This window comes from Astatotilapia calliptera, chromosome 18, assembly GCF_964374335.1.
Source record: "Astatotilapia calliptera chromosome 18, fAstCal68.1, whole genome shotgun sequence".
In the NCBI taxonomy this organism is placed as follows: Eukaryota; Metazoa; Chordata; class Actinopteri; order Cichliformes; family Cichlidae; genus Astatotilapia; species Astatotilapia calliptera.
The window spans coordinates 1,052,529-1,065,698 of NC_137439.1; the positions used below are offsets into that span (position 1 = coordinate 1,052,529).

The 13,170-nt window shown below is 40.8% G+C and overlaps 1 protein-coding gene across 2 annotated transcripts; it reads right to left on the minus strand.

The window, feature by feature from the left end:
• Window positions 1-1,463: 1,463 nt before the first annotated feature.
• LOC113010260 (uncharacterized) lies at window positions 1,464-12,647 on the minus strand. Of its 2 annotated transcripts, XM_080292378.1 has the most exons (4): window positions 12,011-12,647; window positions 10,735-11,776; window positions 3,655-4,014; window positions 1,464-2,791 (listed from the first exon to the last, which is right to left on the minus strand). In XM_080292378.1, the coding sequence occupies exons 2-4, from the start codon at window positions 10,904-10,906 to the stop codon at window positions 1,728-1,730; spliced, it is 1,596 nt and encodes a 531-aa protein (XP_080148504.1). In that variant the 5' UTR covers window positions 10,907-11,776; window positions 12,011-12,647; the 3' UTR covers window positions 1,464-1,727. The 2 variants fall into 2 exon arrangements, with proteins under 2 accessions (XP_080148504.1, XP_026005040.1); XM_026149255.2 differs by having other exon boundaries at window positions 10,735-12,647.
• Window positions 12,648-13,170: the final 523 nt, after the last annotated feature.

Genomic DNA, 13,170 nt, shown 5'->3' on the forward strand with positions numbered 1-13,170 from the left:
ATAAAGTTGGGTTTTGTCTATATAGCAATGAACATGTATATTATGTCTTCTAATGATGCTGCCTAAGGGAAGCATGTATGGTGTAAATAGAATTGGTCGTAGCACTGAACCCTGTGGAACTCCATAATTAACCTCAGTGTGTGAAGAGGACTCTCCATTTACATGCACAAACTGGAGTCTATTAGATAGATATGATACAAACCACTGCAGCACAGTACCTGTAATACCTACAGCATGTTCTAATCGCTCTAATCCGATTGTTAAGTGATGACGTGATGAATCCTACTTCCGGGTCTAAAGTAGTCTGCGTTTAATATGGCTTTTGTGTTGTTAACATGTTTAATGTTTTGTATTTTCTTCTATTTGATCTCAAAAAGCTCCTAAAACAGTCAGTGATCCCTGTTGACCTCCCTCGGCTTTTATTACCGCTAATCATTTATTTAAGCTCAGTTTTTAAAACCTTAGGATGTAACTACAGCCCAGCCCATGCAGCAGTATATGAATGACTAACCTCGTATTGTGGATGGATTATCTCAGTTGTTCTCCTGGCTGAAGTTTGGTCCTTTTACAGCATCCTGCCATGTGATTACATTTGTTCCTGACCACCGAGAACACTCACGTTAACTTTTATCGAGTGGAAAAAAAGTTAGCTTGTTTATATTATGCTAACATAGCTGTGTCGCTAGCAGTCACGTAGCACATCATTATATACAGCTAGCCCAACTTCAGTAACCCTACAAACATCACTAATGTTTAGTTTTCTGTCTTCATTTATGTTGGAAGTGATAACAGAGCTGTACGTTTTAATTTGTTTCCAAAACCCCGCAGTCAGGACATGCTATATTGTATTTAGATAGAAGCTAGCGAGCTAACTCCCTACTAACTTCTAACTCCGTTAAATGTCATAAATTCCGTTTTCATGGATGCCTGGATGTTAAACTCAATTGTTACACCTGGTAGAGCAGAACGCTGATCATTTTATTAAAGACGAAATACTTTTGACAGTTTTTCCAACTCTCAGTAATGCCATAGTGATCGTTTGATATATGGACCTGTAGCGGAGTTTAGGCCCAGACACGGCTAGTGACGTCAGACTGAACAACCGGATAGGATATTATGGTCGACAGTATCGAACGCTGCACTGAGGTCTAGCAGGACAAGCACAGAGATGAGTCCACTGTCAGAGGCCATAAGAAGATCATTTGTAACCTTCACTAAAGCCGTTTCTGTGCTGTGATGAGCTCTGAAACCTGACTGAAACTCTTCAAATAAGCCATTCCTCTGCAGATGAGCTGTTAGCTTTTTTATAACTACTCTTTCAAGAATTTTTGACCACAACAGGCTGGTAAGCAAACTGAACAGAGTCGAGAACATGTTTCACCTGCAAGATAAGTCAGGTAAGCCAAGCTTCTGGTGGGGTTGGAGAGCAGAAGAAAATTAATTGATGCGCACACAAAAAAAAATAGCTCCTATATATTATTTTATATAATTTTCACACAATATAAACTTTTAATTCCACAAAACAGAAATTGTCAGCTATCAAATATGCGGCAAGCAAAAGAAAAACAAAAAAAATCCAAAAAGCAAAAATCTGAACTTCAACAATGTTACGTCTGAAAGTTCAGGAAAAGGTTAAACCTATCTCACATGTAACAAACCAACACATTTTCAAGTGGTTTTTTTTTTTCAAGCTTGGCTTCCATGATAATATTTTTTCTGTACAAAGACTACAATTTCTGGCCCGTGTGAGTTTTCATGTGGCGCAACAAATGACTACTAGATATGAACATCTTCCCACAAGTTTTACAATGATACGGCCTCTCGCCTGTGTGAGTTCTTATATGCACCAATAAATGACTACTACATCTGAACATTTTCCCGCATGTTTTACAAGTATAAGGTTTCTCACCTGTGTGAGTTCTCATGTGCTTCAATAATGAACTATTACATGCAAACATTTTCCCACAGCTGTTACACAGATAAGGTTTCTCACCTGTATGAGTTCTCGTGTGCTTTAACAAATAATTTCTAGATGCAAACATTTTACCACATGTTTTACAATGATAAGGTTTCTCGCCTGTGTGAGTCCTCATGTGGATAGATAAAGAACTGCTACAGGCAAACATTTTCAAACAAGTTTTACAAGGATATGGTTTCTCACCTGTGTGAATTCGCCTGTGCTTCAGTGAATCGCTACTGTATGCAAACATTTTTCCACATGTTTTACAAGAATATGGTTTCTCACCTGTGTGAATTCTCATGTGGTAAGTCAAAGCACCCCTCTGAGTAAAACCTTTCCCACAAGTTTTGCAAAAATACGGTTTCTCACCTGTGTGAACTGTGTAATGTCTTTTCATTTCATAATTCTGCTTAAAAACTTTTCCACAAATCTCACATTCTAAAGACTTTTTACATTTGTCAGAGTTACACTGATTCTTCGACGTAGGGGAATCTACTGCATGGTTGTGACTTTTGGTTCTATTTGTATTTGACCCTGAATCTACATCCATGCTTCCTTCCTGATTTTGGCTCTCAGCAACAGCAGAGCTATGAGAGAGGAGATGATTGCCGTTTGATTCTGGTTCATTTTGCTCACTTTCCTCATAAACAGCAGTCACCATAGAGGTATCAGTCTCCTCCTGACTGCTGCACAGTTCCTCCTGTTCCTCTTTAATCTGTGGAGGTTCTGGTTCCTCCTGCTCCACACTGGAGCTCCTCTCCTGGTTCCAGAGCTGCTGCTCAGGGAGAACCTCCTCCTCCTCCTCTTTAAAGACAGGCTGCTGTGGGACATCTGGAGGGACGAAAGGAGAAAACAAAAAGGAAAGTGGTGTGGTAGAAAATCATCTCAGTAAATATACTAGCAAAATAATTTTCTACAACATGAACATGTTGTTCAGAAATACACAAAAAGCTTCCATTTCTGGTCAATGATCACTGATGTCAGTCTAGTCTTTATTCCAACCTTCCCAAATTTTTTTTTCCTCTCTCTCTCTCTTTTTTTTTTTTTTTTTTTTTTTTTTAAATAGGAAAAGAAGTGATAATAATTTTTAAAGAACTATCAATTAGATGTATTTTGGGCAATTTCCATTGTAAATATTCAGGGGAAAAGAGAAAGGTAGAGTGGAGCTGAGCTGTGATGTCATCGAGTACAACACTGTTTCAATCATAAAATAACCACAGTGAGTCCTCGAGTACTTGAAAGTCTGGACTAATTGGTGAACTTGTAAAGAATGAACTAAGAAATACACAAGTATGAACCTGACTCACATAGCATTAAGAAAAGACCATTTACAGTATGGAGAGGGAGGGAGGGGTGAGACATTAGTAGACCAGTGAGGGGCTGTGATTCAGAAAGAACTGATGTACCATCCTGAAGAAATGATTACAACAGAAAATCGTATTTGGATGAGCAAGGAGCAGAGATGGAAATTTTGGATCACACTCTCAGGCCCCCTCCTGTATCTGAACAGTGTCTCAGCTGCTCAGATACATGAATGCCTGGCTTTCACTTAGGGAGCAGTTGGAGAATAAATGGAGCGCAGTGCCGTCCTGTCCTCTGTTTGCTCTTTGTTAGCTCACGTCTCCAAAAAGTCCTCACAATCAGAAACGTCCCGCAGAGCTGTGATCAGGATCCTCCCTCAGAGGGACACTCACCTGTCCTGTGCAGCTTGATTTGGGGTTTCCAGGTGATATCCAGCAGTCTGCGCTGACGGTCGATCTCTTCCTCGTACTGGACAGATTCATTCATATCTGCTAATATTTCTTTAGATTTGGACGGAATAAATGTATCAGGATCCTGAGAGAGGAGCTGCTTCCTGTGTGGTTCTGGTTCACTGTGCTCTCCTTCCTCAGCAGCAGTCACCATGAAGGTATCCGTCTCCTCCTTCAGTCCCAGCTGCTCTCCCTCCTGACTGCTGCACAGTTCCTCCTGTTCCTCTTTAATCTGTGGAGCTTCTGGTTCCTCCTGGTCCACACTGGAGCTCCTCTTCTTACAGACATAATGCTGTGGGAGTTCTGGAGAAAGACAGGGACACATGCCAAAAGAAAGAGATGACGATAAACTCTGGACTCTTACTGCATTTAAAATTGTGGAATGATTGTGTCTGAGGCAGGTCCTTAGTTAAGGTTTGAGCTCTAGAACATAAAGTCTTAGCTTCAGCTCTTTGTAGACTGACTAAATTGTAGCTCTGTTGAGTTGAGTTGTCTGGAATGTAAATGGCCTGTATTTGTATAGCGCTTTACACATTCAGTCATTCACCCATTCTCACACACCTACCTAAATAACCTCCTCTCTGAGACTGATTGAAGATGATGTCATTATTGGTCGATAGTATGTCAAAATGCTTCCTAACTGCTGATATTTATTCGTTTTGGTGGCTCCATAATGTGCTAACAGTCTCCGTGCACGCTCGTGATGATCCTCAGAATCACTTAGATCCCGTTCATGCATAAAACTAATTCCCAGGTCTTTTCATCAGCTCGAATCACACAACGAGGCAGTCGCACATTTCAGAGAAACGGGGCCTCGTTTATCTTTGGTCATGTGATATTAACAGACCTCGACACTGGTTTCATTTGGACACGCCCCTTTTAATCAACACAGGCCTCAGTGCCAGACATATCATCACCACTTGCGTGGTTTGTTCTGGGGAAGGAGCTTAAGCTTTGTAAGCCTGAGTTTTGCTCCTGAAGAGGAGCTCAAGGTGGAGCGCAAGAGTAAAGGCTGGACAGTAGCCCAACAGCCACAGGGCTAGCCTGTGGGATTTTGTTTAGTTGATTTATTCATTCATTTAAGTTTCCTTTGTTTTTGTTTTTTTTTTTTACAGTTCTTAATTTGTTTGTACAAGTTTGTTTTTGGTCGTTCATGCCACCGGCCTGTGCGGCCATCACTGTGGGTTTTTGTAAGGAAATTGCACGTCAGGTGAAGAGAATGCCTGCCTCCACCTGTGCTTACTCCACCACACCTGCAGCCCCCTTACGAGCTAACAGAGTCAACAAGGCAGTATTTATGATTTTTATAATCAGCACAGTGTGTTGCCAAGGAGACGATAGTGACACTGACATGCATTTGAAATTCATCGACATCTTTATCTTTCGTATACTTACAATAATAATAATAAAGTATTTTCCTCTATTCTAAAGAGTTTTATTGCTGCTAGTTAAAGACACTGAAATATAGTCATTCATGGTGCTTTTATTATTCTCTCATAATAAGACTTGAAAATGATCATAGATGAACCCGAGAACACGTTTAATCAGAAAACATGCTGATTTTCATTTTTTATAAATGGTTGAATATGTGCTGATTGCAGCAGAGAACAGGGAAAATCTTGTGATTTCTATGATGTAATAATTTCAGATTTCGACAGATATTAAACTTGAAAATGATCCTTGATTCACCCGAGGACGACTTGAACAAGAATGTAGGGTTATCATTGATAACAGGTTGGTTGTTATATTCTTAGAAATGCATAATTGTGCTGGTGTGTATTTTGTATTTCCCTTTTAGTTTTGGTAAAACAAAAACGTTATCACGTGTTAAATCTTGTGGAATTTGATGATCAAAAATTGCCACTGAATTATATTACACACTGCAACAAAAGGAACGGCGACGTACTAACAGATCATCCCAACAGGAAGAGGAAACAACCTTTTGGAATACAGATTGTGAACTTTCGAGCTGCATGTAAATGCATCATCAAATGCAGCCGCATATTGAACAGCACATAACCATGTAAAATTACTTACACGTAGACTACATCATGTGTTCATCCATCGATCAGAGTGTGTTGGAGCCATTTGTTCTTTATTTTTATTATATTTTGAAATTTGTTAAAGTTTGTTGTTAGTTTACTTATATTTTGGGGTTTATTTACAAGTTTATTTGTAGGTTAATATTTGTTTGGTGTTTACCTTGTTAAATCAGTCAGTAAGAGCTGTAGGGCCATTTTGTTTCTATAAATAAAGAGACTGGTATAGGACCAGCATGCACTGGGGTGGGCCTATTTTTATTTTTATTTTTTTATTAAACCAGAGCAGCACAAGCAGCAGGAAGTAACAAAAAATTTGATCTTGTTGCCAAACTGGATGAATAAACCATAAAAACGCAACGTTCAAGTGTGGACAGTGGACTTCTTTTGCCTGCGTACAAAATATTATCTCAGTGCAGCAGTGGCTTGTGGGCTTTTAATTGTGGGATGTTTGGTTGGTCAAACAAAAGGAATTGCCACAACAGAGTAAAAAACCTGCCTGTGGACCAAAGGAATAATCCTTCATTAATGGATACGTTGGATATATGGATTTCAAGGATCACTGTCGAACTCGAACAAAAGTTACTGGATCATCTGAGAGTAACTCCAGACCGATTTGGTGTTGAGGCCTGGATCAACATGTCACTCGTTCATCAAAACTGGAGAGTGATAATATCGTTTAACCCGTAAAGGAAAAAAGTGAAGCTATTGGAGTTTAAAGACATTATTTCACTACAAAGTCTGATGAACTGAGTTTTGATGTACTAAACTGGTGCATAATTGGATCGCTAATAGACCCTGTGCACGAGAATATGCTTTCTTCCTGGTTTGAGACCGGGTGTGGGGTTGTACATTTCTGGTAGCTTTACTTTGCGGTCAATCGATACTGCGAAGATATACTCCACAACCATGTCCAAAACGGAAAGATGGCATTAAGTTACAAAGAGCAGAAGGTGGGAACGCTCACCATTACTATGTCATAAAAAAATAATGATCAATTTTGACGTTTAAAGAGTTTAGATCGATCAGTTGTTTACATCACTCAACACAAGCAGAACTGCATCACTGCAGCAGAAGACACATCGTCCACATTCAGAAGCACATCTCTGTGTAGTGACTGGTCTCATGATTTAAACAGGCAAATGTTCAGCATTCAAACTACAGGTGAAGAATAGTCAAACCAGATGTCAAAGGAGCTTGCAAAGAAAAGCGTCTGGACTTCTTTAAGTTGCTTGAAGACGTTTCACCTCTCATCCGAGAAGCTTCTTCAGTTCTAATGTCAAATGGTGGAGAGTCCCAGATATATATCTCTCCACCATTTGACATTAGAACTGAAGAAGCTTCTCGGATGAAACGTCTTCAGGAAACTTAAAGAAGTCCAGACGCTTTTCTTTGCAAGCTCCTTTGACTACGATGACCTGGATGACTGAGAACCTTCACAGACAGTCAAACCAGATGTTTCCCCGTTATGTCGATATCAGCTAGTCAAGTACACACCTACACAGCATGAAAAAAAGTCCATGAAAAAAGCCACACAAAAATGAATGATTGCTGGTAAGGGTTTCTATACATTAGTATTTACAAAGGGTATGTTGTCAGCCGCAGCTTTAAAGTTTCAAGTTCCACCAAGCAAAGAAAAAAGGGAAGTAATTTTGCCACTAATGTCAGTTCAGTTCCAGGAGTCAAAACTCAATCCACTGGAAGCAGAACAAATCCCACCGTTTGTTTTGTTCACACAGCAATCATTTACTAGAGAATTGCAAGCAGTTCAAAGCTAAAATGCATCGGGATGAGTTGACTTTTATCAAGGAAAGGGGAATTTGTTTTTGTTGTTTGAAAGTTGGTCACACAAGCAAAGACTGTAGGAGTCGTTTGGATTGCAACGTGTGTCACCGGGGTTCTTCATATAGAGCGGAGAGTTCCATGTGCATCCTCTGGTCATGAAGTTGATGCATTTTCTTTTCTATTTTTCCAGTTCAAGTTAAGAGCCAAAAGAGCAATAAAACTGTGCAAACCTTTGCATTTTTGGATCCTGGAAGTTCAGGTACATTCTGTACAGAAACTCTGGCAAAAAGACTGAATCTAAAAGGTAAAAAGACCAATATCCTTTTGAGAACAATGAGTCAAAATAGGATTGTTGGTGCACAAGTTCTGTCTGGTCTGGAAGTGTCTGGTATGGAAGCAAATGATTTCATGGCGTTGCCAGATGTTTTGACTCAAGAGACTATGCCAGTTTCTACGGTAAATATTCCCCAGTAAGGCGACATCGATCAGTGGCCTCATCTTAAACCTGTTAAACTTCACAACATTGATGCAGACGTGGAGCTACTGATAGGCACTGATGCTTCCAACGTTTGAGAGCCATGGAAGGTGATAAACAGTGTGGAGGGTGGACCTTATGCTGTAAAAACCAAAGTTGGCTGGGTCACAAATGGTCCCATGTGCACTGGAAGTAACAGCGGAAATAAAAACTGCACTGCTGTAACAGCCAATAGGATTTCTGTTGAGCGTCTTGAAGAAATGTTGATTAAACAGTACAATCATGATTTTAATGAAAGCTCCTCAGAGGAGCAGACTGAAGTCCAGAGAGGATCTGTGTTTCATGGATATTGTTAGTAGCTCAATAAAACGTATTGGAAATCATTATCACATGGATTTGCCTTTCAGGAGAGAAGGTCCCAGCTTGCCAAATAACCTCTGTGTCGCGGAGCAGCGTCTCCAGAGTCTCAGACGGAGATTTGAAAAGGATGCTCGTTATAAAGATGAATGCACTGAATGTGTAAACAACATGCTTGAACAAGGATATGCTGAGCTTGTGCCTGCAGAGGAGTTGCACAAAGATGATGGAAAGGTGTGGTACATCCCTCATCACGGAGTGTATCATCCCACAAAGGGCAAGTTAAGAGTTGTATTGGACTGTGGAACAACTTACAAAGGAGCATCATTGAACAGTCAGCTTCTACAGGGACCTGATCTCACAAACTCGCTGGTTGGAGTTCTGATCAGATTTAGACAAGAGGTTGTTGCATTAATGGCGGACATTGATTCCATGTTTCACCAAGTTCACGTCTCAGAAAAACATGTCAACTTTCTCCGTTTCCTGTGGTGGCAACATGGCGACACTACAAGGTTGGCACAGGAATACAGGATGAAGGTGCATTTGTTTGGAGCAGTATCTTCGCCAAGCTGTGCAAATTATGCTCTACAGAGAACTGCAGATGATAATGCACAACAGTTTCCAGCTGAAGTGGTTGATACAGTCAAAAGAAACTTTTATGTGGATGATTGTTTGAAATCTGTTGCTTCAGAAGAGGAGGCAGTGCACATGGTGAAGAGGCTGACAGATATCTGCGCTAAAGGAGGATTTAAGCTTTCAAAATGGATCAGCAACAGTCGCACAGTGCTCATGTCCATCCCAGAGGAAAGAAGAGCAAAGGAAATTAAGGATCTGGATTTGGACACAGATCAGCTTCCAGTTGAGAGAGCACTGGGTTTACAGTGGTGCATAGAAACAGACAAGTTCCAGTTCAGAACCTCCCTGCAGGACCGTCCAACAACCAAAAGGGGCATTTTGTCTGTGGTCAGCTCACTGTATGATCCTTTGGGAATCTTGTCTCCCTTCAGTATGCCAGCTAAACTGTTGCTACAAGAGCTTTGCTGACAAAATTTGAAGTGGGATGAAGTTATTCCCCACTCTCTTTCCCAGCGGTGGCGTGATTGGCTGGAGGATCTCCAGCTGGTTCCAAAGCTCAAAGTGGAACGTTGCATTAAACCAAGTTGCTTTGGAAGACCAGATAAGGCACAACTTCATCATTTTCTGATGCAAGTCAAGATGGTTATGGAACGGTGTCATATTAAAAGTTGGAAAAGAAAAACCTCACATGTTGCTTTTATCCTGGGAGAAGCTAGAGTTGCTCCTCTCAAGCAAACTACAATTCCCAGGCTGGAAGTGACGGCTGCAGTTCTTGCAGTTCGAGTGAATATGCTTCTGCAAAAGGAGCTGCAGGTAAGGTTGGAAGAATCAGTTTTTTGGACTGATAGCACAACAGTACTGAAATACATCTCCAATGAAACCTGAAGATTTAATACTTTTGTTGCAAACAGAATTGCTGTCAATCGAGAAGCAACAGATGTGAAGCAGTGGAGATACGTTTCTTCTAAGGAGAATCCTGCAGATGACGCTTCCAGAGGCATGAGAGCTGAGGATCTCCTCAAATGTAGGAGATGAATTAAAGGGACAGAATTTCTCTATAAGTCAGAAAAGGAATGGCCTAAACTGGATGTGGAGTACAGTGCAATTTCTGCAGATGACCCAGAGGTCAAAAAGGACCTGACAATGAATGTCGTTGTGAAGGAATTACAAAATCCTACCAACTATCTTATCCATTACTTCTCGTCTTGGGCAAAACTTAAAATCTCTGTAGCCTGGCTTTTAAAGCTGAAAGAGGCCTTGGTGCTGCTGGTGCAGAAGAGGAAAGAGTTGCTTGCTGCAGGTTTGAATAAGAATGATCTGGAAAGTCAGAAAGAAGTGGAGATAAGAATGGAAAGGTTTAAGACCACTTTGAAGAAAGGAAATATGACTCCAGAATATGTAGCAAAGACAGAACGAGCTATTATTCAATATGCACAACAACAGAAATTTAAAACTGAAATGGCTTTAATCAGCAATGGCCTGAAAGGAGTCTCCAAGGGAAGTAGTCTCTACAAACTTGATCCAGTGTTGGATGCAGGAATCCTCTGAGGGGGTGGCCGAATGACTAAAGCAGCCACGACTATGGAAGTAAGCATCCTGCAATTTTGACAAAGCATACGCATGAGTCACTGATTTTACGCCATATCGATCAAAGGTTGGGACTCGCAGGAAGAGCGACATGCTGTCAAAACTGAGACAAAAATACTGGATACTAAATGCAAATTCTGCTGCCAGGACAATCATTTCTCGTTGGTCAAACAAAAGGAATTGCCACTACAGAGGGACACTCACCTGTCCTGTGCAGCTTGATTTGGGGTTTCCAGGTGATATCCAGCAGTCTGCGCTGACGGTCGATCTCTTCCTCGTACTGGACGATCGTTTTTTCAAACTCCAAGAATATTTGTTCAGCAGCAGCAGTTAGTCGCTCGTTGATGAACTCTCTCAGATACTGAACTGAAGGCATCGTTGCTGCCGCAGCTCACACACTCAGCTCACACACTCAGCTCACACACTCAGCTCACACAACAACATAACTGACCTCCAGCTCAGTCACACAGACAGCTAACACTACTTCCGCTTTTTCCTTGTTCACTTCCGTCTAGTGTCGCACAGTAAAGTTCCGCCAGAACAGCACATAAGATCTATCGTACAGTTTTAGTTTGGATATTATTTCTGCTCCCGTATGAACAGATTCATCTGTAAATAAAGTTCACGTCCAAATAAAAGTCAAATAATCAGATATTTGTGATGCAGCTCATCAGAGTTACAGCTGTAAATGTCCATCAGCTTAAATACATTAAACAGCCAATCATATAGCCGCAGACATTTAAAACTCCACCCTGTGGATCACCAACATTAATATTGTTCTTCGGATTCTCTGAATCTTTTAATGTTGTAATTGTAACCGAGGACAAGGGAGGAGTAAACGGGGCACAGAAATAAAATGATAATTTATTTATTACATTAGTTAAACATACAAAGTCCCAGTTATTTCCAGACACTTACAACATCCTGCTGATATCCCAGCTGCACATGAGACTTACCACACAAATGGTGTGCAAATTACACAACGCTGCAAACCCTTACACCCCGTTTAGCAACACTGCAACCGATTCACCTGCGGCACGCACTGCAAACAATTCGGGTCTCAGCACAGCTGGGAAGCAGCGCTATGCATGGCCTGTAATATAAAGGGAAGTGACACAAACAAATAAAAAAAACTAAGGAGGTTAGTCCGCCCTTACACAACTCACTGCCAATCAATAACCGTCTTTACAGCTGGACGGACTAACCAAAACAATCAAAAGAACGAAGGACAGCAGAGACAGCACAGCTGAAAAACACAAACAACATTATCGATTAAAATATTACCCAATAAAATATCAATATTATGAAACCATTCAAAGTCAAAGCTAAAACAAACACTCAATATGCCTACAATATTGATCAGTCTCCCTGCGCGCAGTCGATCTGGGGCTTGATCAATTCTTCCATTAAAAAAGTCCAACGACACATTAAAAATCGGCACCTACAATATGATCCAAACAAAATGGCAAAAGTCTCTTACCGGTAGTAGAACCACTCGCACCCGAGTGAATTAATCGCCTCTGGGTTTTTTCCACAGAAGAGCGCTGACTTCACCCCACACACCCACTACCCTTTCACAGCTCTTCAGCCAATCACCTGGCAGAGAGCAACAACCTGCAGGTTGAACTGTAGATGATGAATCTGAGAAACATAATTGTTTGATTCCTTTCGCAGAGAGTGGATCGCTCTAACTCTGACACTCTCAGCCTCTCTGGGACGATCTTTTTATCCACACGTTAATAAAGCAGCTCATTCATGTCACGTGTTCAGCCTCTTCTTCCTTTGAATCACACTTTTCCAGTCTATTGTTGCCCCACCCTCACTTAAAAAACACGATGGGACAATAAGTAATGAAACAAGCTCAGATTTGTCAGATAATGAATAAATATTATCTTCATAATATTTTACATAGATGCAGGCTTGAAGGTGCTCACAAATCCTTGTAAAGCTAGTTTCAGCTGCTCTCTTAACCACAGGAGTTTTGTCACAGTAGGTTTGCTTAGTCCAATTTTTACATTTGATGCTCTTCCTGATGCAAAATCAGTATCGTCCTTTAGAGAAAGCTGCTCTCTCTTGTGACTGCTGCAGAGTTCCTCCTGGACTGCAGGGACAAAAGGAGATCAGAAGAAAACTGACATAAATTTAAAAAAATGCATCTGTGCAAATATTTTGTTTCAACTACAAATAAGCTTGCTTCAGCCCGGTCATGAGACCGAGTAGACGTGCAGGACACATCAAAGAGTGAGAGTTAAGAGTCAACAGCAGCGCCTGTTACTGGAATAATGATCAAAATCTTTGATCATTCAAAGCCAAAAAGAGTCTGTCATCAAACCCTCAGATCAAAAAGGAAAGAAGCTCGTTCTCCTGCTGACAGCCAGTCTTTGGTTTTCACAGTGAAAAAGTTACAGAAAAAATAATAAGGAAGAAAAAGTGTTTCCATTTTGTCAGATTTGTATTGTTGGATTGTCATTTATGCTTAGAAATAGATATTTATTGAAAGAATGTCTCATCCTAGGAGGTCTGTAACAACTCTGTGTAGCATGAAGAGGGGAGTGCGTTCACTCCTCTTCAGAGTGTTCTGGCACAGATCACACTCCTCCTAGGATCATGAGAGAGGTCGTATCTTCTCTTGTTGATATA